Below are 23,212 nucleotides of genomic sequence, written 5' to 3' on the forward strand. Positions count from 1 at the left end.
AAATAGGTTAGTTTAAATATTTAGTTTCCACAATGTCTACTAAGAGCTAACATGTGACGATCTATATTTCCATAATCGTCCAAATATTAGTGGTCAGATTTTACTTTTCATTCTTTGTTCGGCTCTTTCGTTATTTTTCCTTTGGTATGGCAAAGTACGGTGTAAAACTGCTACAGCGCCTCCTATGGTCACAGAATTTGGCGCAGCACCTGCAGACAGAGTGGGTGTTTTATTGTGAAAGTCCGCCCGGTACCGTGACGGTGTCATAGGAAAACTTAACGTCCGCGCCGCCGTGTTTCATCGGCGGCCAGGACGCTCAGTCCGAGGGAAGGAAGGAGGCTTGGGGGGAAAACTTGAGGACATGCGGCGTCTTCTGCAAACTTGTCGCCAATTAAACCGCATCGGAGCAGAAAGAGGAGCGGAGATGTAGACTGACGTCAAGAGCCGTTCATTCCTATTGATCCGTTATCGAGGTATTGATTTAGACCTGATTTGAACATCACATTGCATGAAAAGACAACAAAACATGTTTAGAGGCTTATTTATCCTTAAAATTGAACCTTTAAAATTTCTTAAACTGTTTATAACTACTTTATTACTGCATTATTAGCATCTCTAACCTAATTTTAAACAGGAACAACCAGGTAATTAACTAAAAAACAGGATAACTGCGTTCATCCAGGAGGAATTAATGCATATCGAGCTGTCACAGGAAGTTAGTTCATTCCCAGCACACTAACACAGTCAGAGGGAAATATGTGCTCCAGTAACTCAGTGGGAACCGGTTCAGTATGGTCTCTATTCAGGCGGAGGCAGCTGCTTCTCATCATGTTGTTTCTTTATACAAGCTAAAACATGTCCAATATTAGACCAATTACTGTTTTTCTTCTTTTTACTTCATAAGGCATGTCAATTTTAGGGTAAAAACATAAACTTCCCTAACAGAAAGACTTCATTGTACCATTTTAAATGGTTTTGATTACTAAATCCCCAGCGTTTCTGGAGGTCTGACAGACTTTTCCTTGTTTTTTGGCTTGTTTTCTGAACACAGCTTAAGTGGAGCAGTGAAGAACAAAAGGGGAAAGCATCCAGATAAATATCTTCAGTGGACAGACAGTATCTGAAAGAGTTTAGAAGAACAAAAACAATTTTTCTTCATAAAGGCCACAGGCTTAAAGTCCGACCTCAATGCAAACAATAACTTTCCAGTTAAAGCAAGCTGCATCGCCACAATTATATAGAAAAGTTCAGCCAATGCCACAGTTTTCATAACTCCAGTCTTAGTCGAGTCTCCGACTGCTGACTCCATTTAGAGTCAGCAGTCGCAAAAGGTTTTAGACTACTAGAAGTTTTACACATTTTGTTGCATTTTAAGCAAGAAATCATTGTGTTTTTGTGAGATTTTGTAAAATAAACCAATGATAATCATCGAGTTTTAATAAAATTGTGTGACAGCTCTCCTGAGACACAGTAGTAGAGATCAGGGAATTGATCCAAAATTTCAAAACTGGATCATTACTTGCACAATCAGATTGATGCTTCAGTTTTGTAGTTTATTTAGTTTCACAATCCTTCTTCAAATTTTCTCTTATTCTTATATAGTTTCTCAAATCTACTGCAAAAAAGATTTGGTTTGATTTTTTTGCACTTCATTTATAAAACAATGCACACAAATTTACTGTCATGTCATGTAAAAGTTATTAAAATATTTTGTAAAGAGAAACTTTATCTAAATTCTCTCCTATGTTTTACCAAAATAATTCAAAGAAAAACCACAAAAACGCTTTAAACTCAGGAGTTTGATGCTATATTAATATTCTGTATCTCACACTTCTGCCTTGTAAAATGGGATTATCTACACCAGTTTTTCTTTGTTTTTTGACTATTTTTAGTTTATTAATTATCTCAAACTCAGTAAAACATTACAAAAAGCACCTTTGAACATCAATTTTCCAGTTTTTCCATGGAGTATTATATTAATTAGACATAATCTTTTTACAATGGTAAATGTGAAGATCACAACACCAAGTTTATACCTTTTAATAACCACACCTTGGTCTTATTTTTTTTTATTAAATTTGATCATAAATAGGACTTTTATTTGAAAGCAGTAAATGGTGGGTTTTTTTTAAGTTACTGAAAAAATAGAAAACAATTGACCTCCAAAATATTTATCTGTTGGGGAGATTTTTCTTTTAACAAGTCTAAAGTGCAAAACAACCTGCTGAGCATCTTCAAGTTCCGCCCTGACATCGGTTACCTAGCAACGACCTGATGAGTAACAAGCAGCTTCAAGTTCCGCCCTGACATCGGTTACCTAGCAACGACCTGATGAGTAACAAGCAGCTTCAAGTTCCGCCCTGACATCGGTTACCTAGCAACGACCTGATGAGTAACGTGCGCAGCAGCAGTTTAAGGTTTTTCCCCTTTGCCTCATAACTGCTAAAAATAAAAAACGACGGCACGGAGTGAAGTCTGGACAAAAATAGGAAATGTTATTCCACCAGTTTGGCAGTACTGCAGATATATATATATATATATATATATATATATATATATATATATATATATATATATATATATATATATATATCTGCAGTACTGCAGATATATATATCTATATATATAGATATATATATCTATATATATATATATATATATATATATATATATATATATATATATATATATATATATATATATATATATATATATATATATATACAACTGTTGTATATATATATACAACAGTGCAATTGTGCAATTGAGCTATGCAGTGTGGGTCCTTAGGCAAGACCCTTGGAGCTATATAGCCTACCTCATACCATGAGAGACATTGATACGCATAACATGCCGGCTCAGACGTCGCCCGGCCAAACAAGGTCTGCGTCAGGTGCTGGGGAACCAGAGCACCTTGATGAAAAATGGGCTACTGGAACAAGACGGAAATGGGCGAGAGACGAAAACATGGATCTGCTGGAATGCTACTACTCAAGTAACCCTAGTCAGAGGGGTTACATGCAAAGACTGAGGGTGGAATGGTTACTTCGACACCCACAGTCTACAATGACTGCCAAACAACTAGTAGCTCAGTGTTCCAACATCCGCAAACGGCAACTGCTATCACAACTTGAGATTGACGAGGTACAACACAAATGCTACGGCAAAAGGGAGGAGCCCAAAGATAAGGTCAGGGGGGAGTTAACTACTCCCCACCCCGAGACTGGGTACGCAGCCCCAGTAATGAACGAACTATCAAAGCTGAACGAGACAGCAACTGACCTGAGAGAGAGAATCGTGGCCCGAATGAACACCAGGCAACCCCGACGCCAATTACAACGGCTGAGTGAAGTACCATCAGAAAGTCTCATTCAAGATGTGAATGCAGCATTGAGAACAATCCCTACCAACACCATAACAGAAACCAATGAGCTGATATACAACTCAGCATCAGTGATCCTTGAAATGCTCGGCTATAAGAGCAACTATGAGACCCAATATCCATCATGGAAAAGACGGTTAGAGGCTAAGATCAAGATAACAAGGAGGGAAGTGAGCCAACTGTCAGAGCTCCAAAGAGGTGCAATGAAAAGACCAGTACCTAAGAAGTACAGCCAGATGCCCATACCTGAAGCACTCGAAACTGCCAAACAAAGGCTCCAAGCCTTGGCCAGCCGCCTAAAGAGATACACAAGAGAGAATGAAGCCAGGAGGATTAACCGGCTCTTCTCCACCCAACCAGCTAAAGTGTACTCTCAATGGCAGGGTAATAACAACAGAGCAGACCCACCAAGGCTGGAGACTGAACAATACTGGAAAGGCATATGGGAAAGGGAGGCGTCCCACAACAGCAATGCACAGTGGCTAACCTCTCTACGAGAGGACCACAGCAACCTCCCTGAACAAGCCCCGGTAACCATCACTGTGGCAGATGTCCAAGAAAGAGTCTCGGGTATGAAAAACTGGACAGCATCAGGGCCTGACATGATCCATGCCTACTGGCTAAAGAAACTCACTGCCCTCCATGAGCGACTGGCAGTTCAACTGAACCAGCTGCTACAGAATGGGACTCACCCTGAATGGCTAACTGAAGGGCGCACAATCCTGATCCAGAAGGATCCCTCAAAGGGTTCAGTCCCATCCAACTATCGGCCGATAACCTGTCTCTCTACAACATGGAAGCTCATGTCAGGCATCATAGCAGCTAAGATAAGCAGGCACATGGATAAATACATGAACACGGCACAGAAGGGCATCGGCATAAATAGCAGAGGAGCCAAACACCAACTCCTTGTAGACCACACAGTCACCCGAGACTGCAAAACCCGACACACCAACCTGTGCACCGCTTGGATTGATTACAAGAAAGCCTATGACTCAATGCCACACACTTGGATCATTGAATGCTTAGAGATGTACAACATCAATAGGACTCTAAGAGCCTTCATTGCAAACTCGATGGGGCTGTGGAAAACCACCCTTGAAGCCAACTGCAAACCACTTGCACAAGTGTCCATCAAATGTGGCATATACCAAGGAGATGCTCTGTCCCCACTGCTGTTCTGCATAGGCCTGAACCCCCTTAGCCAAATCATCAACAAGACTGGCTACGGATACCGACTCAAGAATGGGGCCACAATCAGTCACCTCCTCTACATGGATGACATCAAGCTGTACGCCAAGAACGAGCGAGACATCGACTCACTGATCCACACCACCAGGATCTACAGCACTGACATTGGGATGTCATTCGGACTAGAGAAATGTGGCCGGATGGTTACAAAGAGAGGGAAGGTCATCCACACAGAAGGGGTCTCACTCCCAGAGGGAACAATAGCAGACATAGAGCACAGCTACAAGTACCTGGGAATACCACAAGCAAATGGCAACCTCGATGAGGTCACAAGGACAGGAGCCACAGCCAAATACCTCCAACGAATAAGGCAAGTCCTGAGAAGCCAGCTCAATGGCAAGAACAAGATCCGTGCAATAAACAGCTATGCCTTACCAGTAATCAGATACCCTGCCGGAATAATTAGCTGGCCAATGGAAGAGATAAAGGCCACGGACGTTAAGACTCGGAAGCTACTAACCATGCATGGAGGGTTCCACCCCAAATCCAGCACCCTGAGACTGTACACAAGCCGTAAGGAAGGAGGCAGAGGACTAGTGAGTGTGAGAGCCACTGTCCAGGATGAAACATCCAAGATCCATAAATACATCAAGGACAAAGCCTCAATGGACGATGTGCTCAGCGAATGTCTCAGACAATGGGGAACAGAGGACGAGGTGCTGGAGGAACCATCATGGGAGGACAAGCCCCTACATGGGATGTACCACCGACAAATAACTGAAGTGGCTGATATCAGGAAATCCTACCAATGGCTGGAGAAAGCTGGACTCAAGGACAGCACAGAGGCCCTCATCCTGGCCGCCCAGGAACAGGCACTAAACACCAGAGCAATAGAGGCTCAGATCTACCACACCAGACAAGACCCAAGGTGTAGGTTGTGCAAGGAGGCCTCTGAGACAGTCCAGCACATAACAGCAGGGTGCAAGATGCTGGCAGGGAAAGCATACATGGAACGACATAACCAAGTGGCGGGCATAGTGTACAGGAACATCTGTGCCGAATATGGACTGGAAGCCCCGAGGTCAAAGTGGGGAACACCCCCAAAGGTGGTGGAGAATGACCGAGCTAAGATCCTGTGGGACTTCCAGATCCAAACAGACAAGATGGTAATGGCGAACCAACCGGACATTGTGGTGGTGGATAAAGAACAGAGGAAAGCCGTTGTGGTGGATGTAGCAATACCAAGTGACCACAACATCAGGAAAAAGGAGCATGAGAAACTGGAGAAATACCAGGGCCTCAGAGAGGAACTGGAGAAGGCCTGGAAGGTGAAGACCACAGTGGTGCCTGTGGTCATAGGGGCCCTCGGGGCAGTCACCCCCAAACTGGAGCAGTGGCTCAAACAGATCCCAGGAACAACATCAGACATCTCAGTCCAGAAATGTGCAGTTCTAGGCACAGCCAAGATACTGCGCAGAACCCTCAAGCTCCCAGGCCTCTGGTAGAGGACCCGAGCTCAGAGGATGAAAGAGACCACCCGCGGAGGGTGAGAAGGGAATTTTTTTTCTGCAGTACTGCAGATATATATATATATATATATATATATATATATATATATATATATATATATATATAACAGACTTATCAATTAATTATCGATATTGGCTGACATGAAAAGCTTATATTATGACATGTCGTCCAGCCCTAGGTTTACCTGTAAACGTTGTAAAATATGATTATGGTGAATTTTTGACATTTTTCTTATAAAAAATGAGTGTTTATAACTTGGAGTGTTTATAACTGCAGACATTTTACTGTTTTATCTCAGATATTTTATAGGTATGTTTACACTGCAACTCAACAAATCACAGTTTTACTTCTTTAATATGTTTTAAATTCAAACAAGTTGCATAATCCCAGCGGCTGGTAAAAGAGTTGTGCTGAAATTCTTCAAACTGACCTTTTTCTGCTCTCTCTGCCACAGTTAATATTTTCATGGCTCTTTATTGGAGCTGTTCCTCGGCTCCAGCTTCATAAAGGCTTTTAAAGCCCTCCTCCAGCAGATGGATGCGTTTCAGGTCACAGCTTCAGCCAAGTTGGCGAGTCAATCCCAAATGTGGTTTTATGATCTACGCTCCATCCTGCAGCGATGGCATGCTCGTGTGAAACTGTGCCCACTCAGACATTTTTCAGCCCTGTCCGTCTTTCTGGTGTTGTTTGAGTCTGTTTTGCCCTGTTTTGCGTTTCCTGTAGGAGCCATAACGATGCAGGCAGCTGCAACTGTGCTGAGCGTTTTCCTCAGCTTGGACTTCCTGTCAGCTCAGTCCCAGTCAGACCGCATGAACAGCAGCAACGTTCAGACTGGTGAGACTGGGAGGAAGAATCAGCCGCACATCATCTTCATTCTGATCGACGACCAAGTGAGTTTCTGGAAGAAAGTTTGATTTATTCACCTTACAAGTACTCAGACTTGAAGGAAACATTAATTTTTGCTACAGTTTAAAAGCCTGCATAGCAGTAACAAGTCTATTAGTGTTCAGCAAGTAAATTTTTCTACTGCAAAATCCAAAATCTTACCACGTATTTTTGGTTTTGTTTCTAGTACAACTATCTTAAACTAATTTATGCAAAAATGTCACAATTTGCAGACATAAAGTTAACACCTTGGAAAACCAAGTTAGGCTGTTTATCTGTAAGAAAAATGTTGATTTGGGGTTTAAAATACAAGTATTTTTGGTTTACTTTCTAGTGCAAATGTCTTAATTCCTGAAATAAGACAAAACTAATTTACAAGTAACTTTTCTGCAAGATATGGAAATTTTTTTCTTATTCAATAATTACTTAATACTGATGAATAAAGTGCTAGTTGCACTGTTTTTGCAGAGCTGACACTGGGTTCAATGCTAAACTCAACTCTAAGTATTTTGTCTGGTTTATAATGCAAATATCTTGGTACACTTGAAATAAGACAAAACTAACTTGCGAATAATTTTTCAACAAGATATAGTAGTTTGTTTTAGGTCAACAATCCCTCAGTATTAATACAAAAAGTACTAGTTAATCTGGCAGATTATTTGACTGTTAACATGGGAAAAATGTCTTGTAAGTGAAATAATCTGCCACATTAACTAGTACTTTTTAAATTTAACATTAAGAAATATTTTTTACTTAAAACAAGCTCCTACACCTTGTTGAAAAGTTACTTTTAAGTTAGTTTTGTCTTATTTCAACACTACTAAGACATTTGCACTAGAGACTAAAAATACTTGCTAGGATTTTGAGTTTTTGCAGTGTAAATGCAACTATCCCCCAAATCTATTTTTTTTATTTTTTATTTTTGCAGATAAACTGTTTAAATCGGTTCTTAAGGTTGCTAACTTTACTATGTCTGTGCAAATTGTGACAGTTTTTGTGAATATAAATTTAACTCTGTGATATTTGGCCTAAAACCGTCTCAGTGCTGCCCCCTTTGGGTTAAATTGAAGCTATTGCAGTTGAATTTTCCTGTTGGTTCCAGCAGTAAAGTTTGGTTAGCATTAAAATACAAAGCAAATATAAAGAAATAAGCTGGTTTTAAATGTTTGCACAGAATTTATGTAAAAAATAAAAAATGTTTCCTGACTGCAGAGGTAAATGAAATGTTGATGTGGTCACATTAAAGGGCTACAACGACATCGGCTACCACAACCCCACCATCATAACCCCAACTCTGGACAAACTGGCAGCAGAGGGCGTGATACTGGAGAACTACTACGTTCAACCGATCTGCACGCCGTCACGCAGCCAGCTGATGACCGGCAGGTATACGCACCGCTTCAGCAGCCGATGACGGCTAAACCTTTTAAAAACCCTCATTCTGGAGCCACTGAATTCATTCCCACCGTCCAACAGACTGTCAGGTTGATTAGTGCTGAAACGATTTATCGTCACTTATTGTGATTAGCTGACTCGTTTAGTAATTAATTAATCCTTAACTGAAGTATACAGACTAAAAAACGACATATGCTGACATAACAACACACTCGGAGCTGTAATTAAGCCAAAACTGTACAGAAGTATAAAAATTTTCGACTTAACAATAAAAACAACCAAAATCTCCTATTGAGCAGATTTTGCTATCCAGTTATTAATCAGTTAATCCAATAAATATTCAATTAATCTGCCAACGATCAAGTGTTCAATAAATGGCATGATTACTATATAATCATAAGTTAAATTTTTATATAAAAATATGTATATAAGCATCATATTTAAATACAACCAAAAAATTAAATCAGTAAATAAAATAATAATAAACATATACGTGGAAATATGTTAATCTATAATTTAATCTGTAACTGAGTCCAGAGAAAACTTAGATTTAAAGTTTGTCATTCTTGTTATTGTTTTCTAAATCTGATAACATATTCATATTATATTATGAATATAATGGAGTAAAAACAACAAACCATCAACTCAAATTAAACTTGTATTCTCTCCGATGGCCAGCAGGGGGAGACAAGCCAGGTAAAAGAATATTAATATTTCATCCAGGAATAAAAGATAAAATAAAACCATGAAGATTAAAGCATTTTATGGTTAATTTGTTAGCTTTGAAAGTTTCTGGAAGGAGTTCAACATGAAACTGGAAGTGGAAGATTTAGTGACATCTAGTGGCTAAAATGTCAAACTGCAGCCATCTGAACTCAAAACATGTTTTTCTATGTATCAAACACGTGTAAAGCCAACTGTTTACTGTCAGTCATCGCTGTAATTCTGACGTTATTCACATTTTATGTTTATTTCTTTCATGCAGCTGTTGTTCATCCTGTGGATCAGTTACAGCTGTGCTCAGATACGAGTCGCTCTAATGTCTAACAGCTGCTTCAGAGAAAACAACTGATAGCTGCTGAGTCCGAGGCTCTGACTCAAACGTGATTAATGTCGTCTTACTGTGAGGGATGACGACAGATCTTGTTTTCTTTGAGATATCAGATCCACACAGGATTACAGCACTCCATCATCAGACCCAGGCAGCCCAGCTGTTTGCCCTCACACATGGACACGCTGCCCGAGAGGCTCCGCCAGGCCGGCTACGCCACACACATGGTGGGCAAGTGGCACCTGGGCTTCTACAGGTGCGTCTAAGGACGCCTCTACATTTCTATACAGAACAAGAAATTACATAGCATCTGAGGGCGTTTAAGCTGTAATGTCGAAATCGAATTGGTGCTCAAAGGCTGCGGTTTTTCAAAGGCAGATATTTGGATTAAAGTCAGCGCTTTAGCATTAGGTTCTGCTAAACACAGTGCTGGTGTAGAGCTTTAGCGTTAGCTTCCACGTAACACCATAATAGTGAAGGGCTTCAGCATTAATTTCTGCTGGACACTGTGCTGGTGTAGGGCTTTAGCATTAGCATCCTCAAAACACCATGCTACTGTATGGCTTTAGCATTAGCATCCGCTAAACACCATGCTACTGTAGGGCTTTAGCATTAGTATCCACTAAACACCATGCTACTGTATGGCTTTAGCATTAGCATCCGCTAAACACCATGCTACTGTAGGGCTTTAGCATTAGCATCTGCTAAACACCATGCTACTGTAGGGCTTTAGCATTAGCATCCGCTAAACACCATGCTACTGTAGGGCTTTAGTATTAGTTTCTGCTGAACACTGTGCTGGTGTAGGGCTTTAGCATTAGTATCCACTAAACACCATGCTACTGTAGGGCTTTAGCATTAGCATCCGCTAAACACCATGCTACTGTAGGGCTTTAGCATTAGCATCCGCTAAACACCATGCTACTGTAGGGCTTTAGCATTAGCATCTGCTAAACACCATGCTACTGTAGGGCTTTAGCATTAGCATCCGCTAAACACCATGCTACTGTAGGGCTTTAGTATTAGTTTCTGCTGAACACTGTGCTGGTGTAGGGCTTTAGTGTTAGCAGAACTAATGTTTATGATTAGTGCTTTAATCATAAACATTAGTTTTATGATTAAAGCACTAACCATAAAACTTTAATGATTAGGTAGCAAAGTCGAATGCTACCTTTTTAGCTAGCATTAGACTTTGATGTCAGCTACTGGTCATAAAGTCTAAAAAATGTTTTCTACATAAGAGTCGGTTAGGATTCCTTCTTTTCTCAAAATAAAGAAAATCAATATTTGGAAATATTTAAGTGTAACCAAGTAAAAGTACAACAAATTAGTAAGAGTGTTAATACTTGGCTAGCTCTGATTGGCCAGTACAGCAGCTGGTTACCATGGAGACGGTATGCTGGCTAGCAGAGCGATGCAGCTAACCAAGCAGCTGCACTGAAAACTGGGGTCCTGCTTCCTGCCGTGTCCCAATATCTGCAGGAAGTAGTGGAGGATAAATCAATCCAAATCAGTATTGCAGTTTCTCAACTCTACGATAAAAAATTTGCTTAGATATTCTGTCAAATTATAATATTTTTGCACTTTATTTAGAAAACAATACACAAAAATTGTTGTTGAGACCTGTTTAGGTTTTAACAAAATAATTAAAAGGAGAAACTACAAAAGTGCCTAAAGGTCAGAAGTCTGATGATTTATCAAACTAAAATAAAAAGTATCAGTAAATCTGGCTCTGATATCTGGTATCGGATCGATGCCACATTATGCAGCATCTCTCTCCTCTAGCAGGAATACTCAGCTTCATTTGTTTCTTCTGAACAAGACAGAAACAAATTTAATCTATTGGTTGCCTATAATACAATTAATAACAGTAAATTCCTTGTTGCTTGTTGTTCAGGAAGGCCTGCCTGCCCACCAGAAAAGGTTTCGACTCTTTCTTTGGTTCATTAACAGGAAGTGTGGATTATTACAAGTTAGTACAACTTTACACATTAACTCAGTCTGACTCCAGGTTAGTTTTTAAACTTCTATGTCTGTTGCCCAGCTATCGGTCCTGTGACGGCCCTGGTTTGTGTGGCTATGACCTGCATGACAATGAGAGCGTCGCATGGGGCCAGGAGGGAAAATACTCTACGATGCTGTTCACCCAGAGAGCCAGGAAGATCCTGGAGAGTCGCAGCCCGATGGACGGGCCGCTCTTCCTGCTGCTGTCCCTGCAGGTATCAGGACGTCTGTGCAACGTGACATTAAGGTGGAGTTCTAGTTTACGCCTGGATGGAAGGACAGAGTTCATTAAAGTGTTTCTGAACATCTGAAACCCATTTAGAGATTTGTTTTCCACATTCAAACATCTGCAGAATTAAAACCAGACTCAGGAAGAGTAATTTAAGATTACATTTGTTTATATATCGTTTATTTTCTCTCTATTGGCTGGCTGTAACTGGACAGGCCTTGAGAAATGTGCATCTTGACAAGAGACTTGAAACATAGTTGGAAGCCTCAGATTAAATATATTAGAAATAAAACTGCAAAAATGACTGGAATAATGTTTAAAATAAGAGATTTAGTACATATGAAAAGCTTGCATATTAAAAATGCCCTATTTGTCATGTTGCTAAGAAATTAGGGCAAGACAATAAATCAATAACAATATAGATCACGATAGACACGTCATCAATATCATTACATAACACGTCTGGTAGAATATTCAGTATATAAAATATTCATAGAACTGCACAGCATTCTGGGAGAAGTAGGCAGATAAAAGACTTTAGCTAAGCTGAGCTAAGCTGGGTCAGTGGGATCACTCAGTCTTTGGTTGCCTGGCAACAACCTGCTGGGTAACCAACAGTTCCAAGTCCCCTCCCCCAACTCTGGTTACCTAGCAACGACCTGTTGAGTAACTGGCGCAGCAACAGTTTAATGTTTTTCCGCCGCGTCTCATAACTGCTTAGAAATAAAAACAGGACAAAACAGGAAAGTTCATTCTACCTGTTTGGTAGTATTTCAGATATTTAAAACAAAAAACTAATCAATAATTATTGATATCGACCTTATGAGGAATATGAAGACATGTAAATAAAACAACTATGACACATTAAGTAAGCTACAAAAAAGCTATTATACTTTTTAATAAACTTTTTATTCAAAGTAAAACTTTAAAATTTAAAGGTGTAAAAATAAAAATACTAGAAATGATAAAGCGTTGAATAAAAATCTTCCTTCTGCAACTTAGAAATTATTTAAGTTAAGAGAGTCTAAGCATAACTTAGAAGGTTTGTTAACATGCAAAAGAGAAAAGCAAAGTAAAATCTAGATGTGTTTCAGTTATCGGTGTGAAACTGGAATGAATAGTTCCCACAAACCTGAACTGGAAGTGTAACACTCCCTATGTGTTTACAGTTAATTAACTCGTAATAAAATCAGAGCTAGGTTTGGCTACTGGAGTAGTGAGAAGTGTATTTTGAATTAATGACCACAGACCCAAAAAAAATTTAGTTAAAAAACAGCCGGCTTATTATTTGTTGAAAGAACAATAAAAGAATAAACAACAACAATGTTACACAATTAACACAAAATGACACAAATTCCAGAAAAAATAGTTTCCAGTTTCTTTTAGAATATTTTATAAATCTAAATTAAGGATACTATTTATTTTACCTAGGTTATAGTTCTATTTAAGTTCTAGTTAATACTATTTATCTGTTTTAATTTACAGTTTGTTCTAATCTGTTTAATCTATTTTAGTTCTTTGGTGTTTCCCTTAAGGAGTTAAAAACAAAACAATAACAGCAAAACAACAACACAGCAGAACAATTCAGCAAGGACAGGTCAACTGTGCTTCAGACTGATGTCTTGTTTCCTCCGATGATCCAACAGTTATTTCTGTTTAGTGACCCACTGCAAATGCGCACAACAACATAGGCAGGTCATACCAAGTTGCGGGGTTGGCAATGTCCAGCAGAAGGCGTAGCTCCTACTGGATGGTCACTAAGCTCCCGGGTTGGCTCGCCATCTCGTTCTCCTTAGGAAGATCCAATTCAGTGATGATCCGAGACTCCTTAGTCCAAATCCCAGCCGAACGTAAGAAAATAAAAAAAGACAAACAAACAAACAAACAAAAAAAAAGCCAAGTCCAGTTCCACAACACACAAAAGATGATCCCGAACGCAGTCAGGGTGAGGAAAAAAAAATAATGCAAAAAGCTTCTTCTCAAGAAATAAGACAAAACAAAACAAGTCAGCTACGACTGGTCAATTTCTCTTATCTGTCTCTTTTTTTTCCCAGCACAATCCCGTTTGCTTCTGCGCTCTCTACTTGCTATACGCTATCTGCTTCTTCTCTCTCTCTCACGTCAGAGAACGTAGCAACCCGATTGGCTGAAACTAGTCACATGGATTATACATAAATGTAACCCTTCAGAATAAGAGAGTTCGCTGACAAGCAAAACTGGTTTATACAGTTTCTCAAATCAATTAAAATATATTAAAAAAAATCAAAATACAGCAATTTTAATGTCTCTAATTGTTGCTCTTTTTATATATATATTTTTAACAATTTTAAGATCGATTAATTCCTTATTTATTCTCCTATTTATTTATTTCCTATTTATCTAATTTACTATTATTTTTATGAAGAGGCTATTTCAACCTGGGTTACAGAAGTGATTCATGCCTCTGAATCACCATCTTGGTAGGCAAGCACAACAAAAACCAATAAAAAGAAAGTATATTAACTCTATTGACCAAAGTGTATCAACAATATCACTGCTGTCATAAAAGGATAAACTCGTATGAGGCAGAGAATGTGGCTTCTTTATTACTGTCATAGCAACTACATAGTAAAGGTCAGGACAATTAGTTACAGAAACCTACCAAGATGGCTGTCAGCTACAAAGTTCCCAGATGTAAGACGTCACATGAAAACTATGCACTGAATCATGATCTCTTTTTTGGTGAGCTCTAAACAGAGCCTTAAGATGTCAAATTATAAAAGCGTATACTGTTGTGTGGCTATATATATATATATGTATATATATATATATATATTTATAAACATGCATATTTAAATATGAATATGTGAATGTGTACTTATATATAGCCTGCTGAGTCTATGAATAGGACAGGAAAGCATAAGGACAAAAAAAACTAATTGTTTTTTTAAACAATTAGTTTGTAAAATAGTGTTTTATTTTGTTTTCTTCTTTGTAATGTTGTTAATTTACCAAAATAAAGTTAGTCTGAATCTGAAAAGACTTGAATTATTTTCCTCTAGGCAGTTCACACTCCTCTGCAGCCTCCCAAGTCCTACATCTACCCCTACCGCAACATGGCTAACGTCGCCAGGCGCAAGTTCGCCGCCATGGTTTCCACGGTAGACGAAGCCGTCCGAAATGTGACCTACGCCCTCAGGAAGTACGGATACTACAGGAACAGCGTGATCATCTACTCCACCGACAACGGAGCCCAGCCTTTCACCGGAGGGAGCAACTGGCCGCTAAGAGGGAGGAAGGTAAACAATGAAGTACTTTATTTTTAATCCAATCAACTGGATGTGAGTAGCAAACATACTAAGATCAATTTTAAATCTTCTAAAAACATTGGAGATGTTGTGTAAAACACGCAGCACCATCATCCTCCTATCACTTCCTGTCATCTTCTTTGTCGTTTCCCCCAGTGGTAACATCCAGTTGTTAATCACATGACTCACGATGCAAAAAAAGTGTTTCCATTTTTCAAAATACACTATTCTTAATATGGCCAAACAATGACTTCATCCTAGTGCAAAAACCTTCTATCAAAAAATGTGTTTTTTCAAAATTGGTGTGTTTCCATTAAGCAAATTTATTTTTGTAATTCCAATTTGTGCAAGATTTGATGTGCATGGCCAATGGAAATGCAACTAATGCAATTCCATTACAAATGTGTGCAAAACTCTGTCAATATTCCACTAATACAGAAAAACCACAGTGCTTCCATTAAAGAAGAAACTCAACATGAATGAGTTTGTTCAGGAAATAAATCATTAAAAAGCATGCAGTGCCATCATCCTCCTACCTCTTCCTATCGTCTTCTTTGTCATTTCTGCCAGTAGTAACATCCATTCCTACCTTCAGTACTTCATCTTTCTTCTTTCTTCCATCCTTCAAACCTAATTTTTCCCTGTGTCCTTTTCTGTGTTCCTAGAACCATATCTGCTTCTATAGAAATATCGTGGAGAACTTTGTTGTTTTAGATTTTAAAAGCACTCTTGAAAGACAACTTTGGTTAAATCTGTAATTTTCACAATGTAAAATTAGCTTATTTTTTTTTACTTTTGAGTGTAAATTAATGAAAAATACCAGTTTTAGTGTAATTTTCCCCTAACAGCACCAGAGCATTACAAGTCTTTCCAGGTAAACATGGCGGTTTGTTTGCAGGGCACGTATTGGGAGGGCGGGGTGCGCGGCGTGGCGTTCGTCCACAGCCCGCTGCTGAAGCGAAGGAAGCGGGTCTCCAGAGCTCTGCTCCACGTCACGGACTGGTTCCCCACACTGGTGGGACTGGCCGGCGGCAACATAACCCAGGTCAGTCGTCCAACACTCATGGTTTTATTTGGAAACTAAATGTATTTTATTTTATTGCATCATTTTATTTATGGGTTATTTAAAGTTCTCACTGACTTTGCTTTGTTCTATTAATTCAAACCAGATTTTTTTATGTTTAACATTATATCATATTGTGACCAGGACAGAAAATAAGGGGCACAGAGAGATTTTCTTTAATTTTGTGAATAAGGTTGTAATATTAATGGAAAAATGACTCAATATTACAAGAAGAAAGTTGTAAAATAACTGGAAAAAAGTTGTTTTAAAGAGAGCAAAGCTGCAATTGAGTTATAAAGATTTTATGTGATCAGTTTGTCAAATTTCTTTGAAATAAACTGAAAATAATTTCATGCTGATGCGTTAAATATTGAATTATTTTCCTGTATGTAAAATCAGTACCAAAGTTTAACTTAAGATGTTCAATATTCCTCTTTTTCAATTTTTGCTTTTTGTGTGAGAGTTATAGAATTACTACTTTGTTCGAATAATATGACTACTTTTTCTGGTAATATTATGAATTTATTCTTGGATTATTTTGACTTCATTGCTGTACAACTTTTGTTCTCGTATTTTTATAACATTGTTATTTGTACGACTTTATTTTCATCTTATTTTACTTCATCTTTATTTTTGTTTTATCACGACTTTATTCACGTATTAATTCAACTTCAACGTACAAAATTAATTTTGTGTTTTTATGACTATTTTCATATTATTACAACTTTATTCTCGTATTTTTTTACTAATACGTACTATTTCAACTTTATTGTCGTCTAAATCTATTTCTATGTTATTCTGACTTTGTTCTTGTAATATTTTGGCTTTATTCTTGTAATTTAACTTTTTTTCTTAGCCTTATACTCCATCATAGTGACAGTACAATGCTGGACAAAAAATGTCCAGCAATAAGTGCATTTCTAAACCCTTGTTGAAATTTGTATTTAACTGAATGAATCCCAGCCACAGGAATGAGGGAGTTTCCTGCATGAACCGTTGCTTGTGTGTGTTTGTGGCTCAGAGCCAAGGTCTGGACGGGTTTGACGTTTGGCCCGCCATCAGCGAGGGGAAGGAGTCTCCGCGAAAAGAGATTCTGCACAACATCGACCCGCTGCACAAACATCCTACTGAATCCAAGAGTCGGGACGACAAGCCCGGGAAGAAAGCAGCTGCAGGTACGACGAATTAAAAGAGAATCAACTTAATTTATACTCGTTCAAGGCTGAAATGATTAATTGGATTAATCAATTAAAACCGTCCAAATCTGCTTTTAACTGCTTTGTTACAACTTGGCTAAATACAACAAGCGTCTTCAAGTGAAGGGTGACCTAGATCCTGTTTTTATTTATTTCAGTTTTATTCAACTGAGTCCAAAATAATAAGCAAACTGGTTTAGGGCTGAAACGATTAATCAGATAATTGTCAACTAATTTAGTAATCGATTAATTGTTGGCTGAAGTATACAGACTCCAAAAAATGCCAATTTGTAAAAAATAAAACACATTCAGAGCATCAATTAAGCCAAAACTTTACAATATATATGTAACATTTTAGATAGAAAGTTCTTCCTTGTCTGTAAATATGTTTTAACTTTTTAACCAAAAAAGTTTTAGTTTCATCCAGTCCAAATTCACTAAAGGAATGCTATATCATTTTATTTTAGGCAATACAATTTTAAAATAGCTATTATTTGTTTATTAGCATCTTTAATGTATTTCTAATACTGTATGAACAAAAAGTTTGAGATTAAATGAAAAATTTGTAAAATGTGCCATTTTAAAAAATCTATTAATCATCAGAATAACAGATTGTTAAAATAGGTGCAGCCCTATATTCGTTCATTTAATTCTGAAAATGTTATTTTCCTTCTAAAACTGGTTTGTTCATGTTTCATTGTCTTTGATTTGGCAGAAATCCCGTCCAAAGGAGCGGCGTTTCAAAACCCGAAGAAGAAGCAGAAGAAAGTTCTGAAGCAGAAACTGGATAAAAAGTCTGGATTCAGGTTAAAAACCACCAAGAAACCTCAGATTTTTCCCCATGAGTCGGCAAAGAAATCCAAGCCTGTTCCCAAGCTGAAGCTGAAGTCTGGCCCAAAAGCCAAGACGAAACCAGAACCCGAGCTGCAGCCTGGAATCCAGTCCGGCGGAGCTCCATCTGGCACTTTCCACCGCAAATCCAAAACCAAATCCAAGAGAACCACGTCACAGAACCACAACCTGTCCCAGTCCAGATCAGCTCACACCAAACCAAAGAAGCCGCTCAAAGAGCAGCAAACACCAAAACCCAAGCAGACCTTCGACCAGAACCAGAACACATCTCAGTCTGGAACCCCGACACCGCCTCCGTTGTGGGACACGTCTGTCCAGGCCGCCATCCGGGTCGGAGACTGGAAGCTGCTGACCGGAGATCCGGGTCATGGAGACTGGGTCCCTCTGCAGGTACCGAGAAAAGTTCTTAGGCTGTTTTAACACCTGAAGGTCCGGTAGACCCAGTTTGATTTGGAACCAGAACTGCAACATTGAAACCACTGCATTTCACTGCATTTGAAACCAAATAATTTGAAAAACCTGTTCTCCTCCTCGCCTGTGGGGGCGCTGCACCAAGAACCACAGAAGGAAAAGACAAAAAAAGAAGACACTGAGAGCAACTTGATTCAGGGTCATATTTTAGCGGTTGTAGCATTTCTCTTTTGTCGTTGCTATAAGACCATGAGTCATTTCTCCCGCTCGCACTACACTGTCACATACCCAGAATGCCCTGTGTTGTAGTTCTCTTCCTACTTTTGGAGTAGTCTAAGGTCCACTTGGCGTTCACATATTCACTCGAATGGCATCAGAGTTCACTTCAACCAAACTGCGGTTTGTAGGCGGACCAGAGTTCGTTGTTTTGGTCCGCTTTAGAGTTCGATTACACGTTCACATCTACCCAAAAGGAACCGGACTTTCTGGGCCAACTGTGTTCAAAGTCTGGTGGCCATTTGCTGCCACTGGACTGATTTTGTCAAGAATAAATTAAATAAATAAAGTTCAAGCTACTTATGAAAACGTTAGCTACACAAAGTCATAATCTTTTCCCAGATTTCAATATTCTTTCTGTTGTCATGGTAACTAGAACGACACCTACTCTTTGACTTGTCCTCTAATAAGCGTTGCTGCACCTAAATGTTCAATTAAAGTGGATTAAACAGAGCTGTTGTGAATCCACATTACAAATATTCTGTTTTACTTCTACAAAACAAGCTAAAACATTCCCGATCGCTGATCCGCAGATGCTTCCCACGCTTCCCGGCCGCTGGTGGAACCTGGAGCGTTCCTCCTCGCCGCTCTCCAAGCCGCCCAGCCTGAAGACCGTCTGGCTCTTCAATATCAGGTCCGACCCGTTCGAGCGGCGGGACCTGGCGGACCAGAGGCCAGACGTGGTCCAGCAGCTGCTGGAGCGGCTCGCCCACTACAACCGGACCGCCGTGCCGGTGTACTTCCCCCCCGACGACCCGCGGGCCAACCCCAGCCAGCACGGCGGGGCCTGGGCACCCTGGGCGGACGGAGAGGAGGAGACGAAATATCAGGGAGTCTACAAGAAAGGTAAGAACGCCAAGAAGAAGAAGAAGAAGAAGAAGTGCCGGCTGTGCAAGCTGAAGTCGTTCTTCCTGAAACTGAATACGGGGATGATGTCCAACGGCATCTGAGGGCCTGAAGTAACACCAGAGACTCCAATTTATAGTTTTTATTCAAAATGTCTGTTATTTTATGTCCAGGGTGGATTAAAAATGAGATGTGATCTGGCCATTTGGACCTATAAAGGGTTGGTTCACTCAAATATCTGAACTTAAAAGACGGTTTAATGTTTCACATATAAATAGGAAATACTCAAAAAGTTTATTTACCTCTGTCAATCAGATCAAAATGTGTGAAATATTTCAGACATTTATTTCTGTTAATCATGATTATAAACCCAAACAATTAGTTTATCAGAAAATCTGACCCAATTTGAAATGTTAGCCTGCTGAAACATACATCCAATTACAGTATTTGGTTGGGATGTCCACAAATAGCAGAAAACAGTGGTGGACACACATTAGCTAATGTGCTAATAGCACAGCTAACTTTCTGTTTAGCGTTTTGGCTAACTTTGAAAACATTTAGCAAACTTAGCTTCCTCCAAGCAAGCTAAGTGTAAAATATTTTGCAAACTTTCAGTTGAATAAAGTTCAGTATCTGTGTTGAAGTTTTGGTAACAATTCTTCAACTAGTTAAGACCTTTATTTTCATGCTCTTATTTTGAAGTGTTTACGAAGGAGTTCTGTTTCCTCTATTTCTACGATAACTATTTCAAAAACATACAGAAACAAAAAACACGGACAGTAGTCGATGTGGCATAAACTAACTCACTCGCTCTTTGGTTTCCTAGCAACGACCTGCATGGTAACCAGCAGTTCAAGTTTCGGTTACCTAGCAACAAGCTGTTGCATAACTGGCGCAGCAGCAGTTTAATGTTTCACCACTGCATAAAACTGCTTAAAAATAAATAACGGCGTGGAGAGAAAACTAGATAAGACAGGAAAGGCCACACCACCAGTTTGGCAATATTTCAGACATTTAAAACAATTTAATAAATAACTATCTAGATTGACTGATATGAAACGATTATATCGCAATACGTTTTTCAGACATATCATCCAGCTCCAAGTAGAAAAAATATTTAATTGTGTGAATTGATCCTCTAGAGATTAAAAACTACCTTTTAGTCTTGAAGATGTTTTCTAAGGTTTATATTGTAATTTTATCTTATAAAATGCTTTTTTTAAATGTACCGCTCGTTTTGTTTTGATCAGTAACTTAAAACCCGACAGAGTTTGTGGTTCATGAACTGACACTGTGCGGTACTGACGTGTGTTTTGACACCAAATTCAACTGATTAATGATGTTTACCTGAACCAGAAGGTCATGAATTCAAGCAGTTTTGTTTATTTTTGCACATTTCATTCCTTCCCTCCCACCAGGAGTGAATTTAGGTTCATGTTTTTATCTGGATTCTGGTTTTAATCGCCGTTTACCGTAAGACGCCTGGCTATTGTTCTCCATGTATGCATGCTCAGAGTTTACAGCTGAATGTTCGTCTCAGTTCTGAAAGCTGAATCGGATGTTTACATGTGCAATGTTTAACCAAAGCTCATTTTAAGGTTTTCTCCTTATTCATCCTAAAAAACTTCAACAGATTTTTTTTTGATACTGTAGCAGTCTGAATGCATCAACTAAAATTTATTTCAACTATGAATTTTAAGTGTTAATTTAAAATTTGTGATTGTGAACAATAGAAATGTCAGTTAATCTTGTTTTGCAGAATGTTTTCAGCGTATAAAAGCCTGAAATTATTCATTACCAACCATCAATGCATCTGTTGGTTAATTCATTAAAACTGAATGCAGTTTATGAGTTGAATATGATGTTTTAAAGGCAGTAAAAGGTTTGTGAGCAGTAAAAATAACTAAATATAAATTAAATACCATTTCTGTTGCTATTTTTGGAGGGAATGTTACAGAAGTCTATAATGGAGAAGATCCAGAAAATTGTCGACTTTTGGAATTTCCAGGTTTGATCTATAACATTTCTGAGATTGATTTTAAAATGTATGAGTTTTTTTTATCACTTTATTTCATTTGTAGCCCAGAAATTTACAATTTATTTTTCTGTAATTTTTTTTCAACTTTTCAAGATCAGAAATTAACAAAAAAAATTTCTAGAAAATTTCTGAGCAATCTCAATTTCTGAACTTTTCCCCTGAATGTTAGAAAAATCCAACTTTTGAGTTTTTGTGGCAAATTTTCAACATTCCCAGGTCAGAAATTTCAAGGCTTTTTGCAAGAAGATTTCTGAAATTAATCTAAAGTTTTTTTTCTATCAAATTTTCAGCTTCCACCTTCTTTTTTTCTACAGAAGTTTTGAGTTTTTGTAGCGAAGTTTCCCCTTTTCAAGGTCAGAAATTCCCTGTTTTTTTTTTCTTCTAGAAAATATTTGAGATTAATCTAAAAATTTGATGAGTGTTTGGGGGAAATTAACTCCCTTTCTTTCATCTACAGTGGCCCTAATTTTCTGTTGTATTGAAAAGTTTAGCAGGAAGAATGGAGTAAAAACTGCAGCGTCCAGATGTGCATCTACTAAATACTGACTCGAAGGAGGTGAATTTAATTTTTTTTTAATTAAATTGCCATGACTTTGTAGAAATTAGCTTCCACTTAAACATTAAAGGGTTTTTTAAATTATTAATTTTCTGTCAAAAAGGTCATATTTTGTTGATCGTTGCTGATTTGCAGGAGTAAAACCACTGAGCTGTGAAAACTCCTCAGTGACGTTTGAGCCGCCAGGAGAGCAGGAAGTGAAGGCGAAGTGTTGATCAGGAGCCTCTTTGAAGGTTTTCCCTCTTCTGAAGACACCTAGTCTCTAAATATTTCACAGTATTTGCTCAACAAGAGAAAAACGGCTGCGGCTGCTTCCTGACGGAAAAACTGCATGCATGTTTGATTTCTCCACCCTCTGTAAATAAAGTTTTGTTTGGGTTTTACTCCGTTCTTTAATGGTAACCTGCAGTGACTCCACAGTAAAAATAAGGAATAAAACTACAAGCTAGTTTCATTATAAAATAAGGACCTGTGATGTCAGAATAATGAAAATAAGAATTTATCATCAGAATATTTCTATATGGCTGGCTCTTATGTACTTTAGTTATTTTTATTAGTTATTTTATTTATTTAGTTATTTTTATTAACATGCAGCGACATATTCAGGTCATGGTAGATAGAGGGAAAAGACGGAGTAGATTTCTGCTAAAAATCTCAAAAATGTCCTAAAAAAAATCTGAAATTGTGAGACTAATCTCAGAGATATTCTAGAAATACTCTTTTTTTTCTTTAGAAAAAACAACGACCTTTCTTAGTTTGAAAAGTCAAAAATTGACTAGAGATTAATCTAAAAAACTTCTATAAGAAACAAACATTTTTTTACAGAATTTTTCTGAGCTTTGAGTTCGTTGGCAAACATTTACAAGTCAAACGTTAATATGCATAGCACTGGTTTAACCACCAGGTGGAGCCAGAGATTAATAATGCGAACGCAGTGAAGCCACAACACACACACACACACACACACACACACACACACACACACACACACACACACAAAACAGGATTTTCCACGCTTGC

General features: G+C 38.5%; 1 protein-coding gene across 2 annotated transcripts; it reads left to right on the forward strand.

Moving 5' to 3' along the window:
* The first annotated feature begins 296 nt into the window (after window positions 1-296).
* On the forward strand, window positions 297-22,575 carry LOC106930145 (arylsulfatase I-like). Of its 2 annotated transcripts, XM_015007523.2 has the most exons (11): window positions 297-473; window positions 6,827-6,993; window positions 8,235-8,374; window positions 9,541-9,690; window positions 11,332-11,406; window positions 11,479-11,653; window positions 14,709-14,945; window positions 15,853-15,999; window positions 17,039-17,192; window positions 17,929-18,455; window positions 19,286-22,575. In XM_015007523.2, exons 2-11 carry the CDS (start codon window positions 6,838-6,840, stop codon window positions 19,700-19,702), a joined length of 2,178 nt encoding a protein of 725 aa, XP_014863009.2. In that variant the 5' UTR covers window positions 297-473; window positions 6,827-6,837; the 3' UTR covers window positions 19,703-22,575. The 2 variants fall into 2 exon arrangements, with proteins under 2 accessions (XP_014863009.2, XP_087870587.1); XM_088014461.1 differs by having other exon boundaries at window positions 11,332-11,653.
* Window positions 22,576-23,212: the final 637 nt, after the last annotated feature.

Source organism: Poecilia mexicana, unplaced genomic scaffold, assembly GCF_051168715.1.
Source record: "Poecilia mexicana isolate PSO_F unplaced genomic scaffold, ASM5116871v1 scaffold_17, whole genome shotgun sequence".
Lineage (NCBI taxonomy): Eukaryota > Metazoa > Chordata > Actinopteri > Cyprinodontiformes > Poeciliidae > Poecilia > Poecilia mexicana.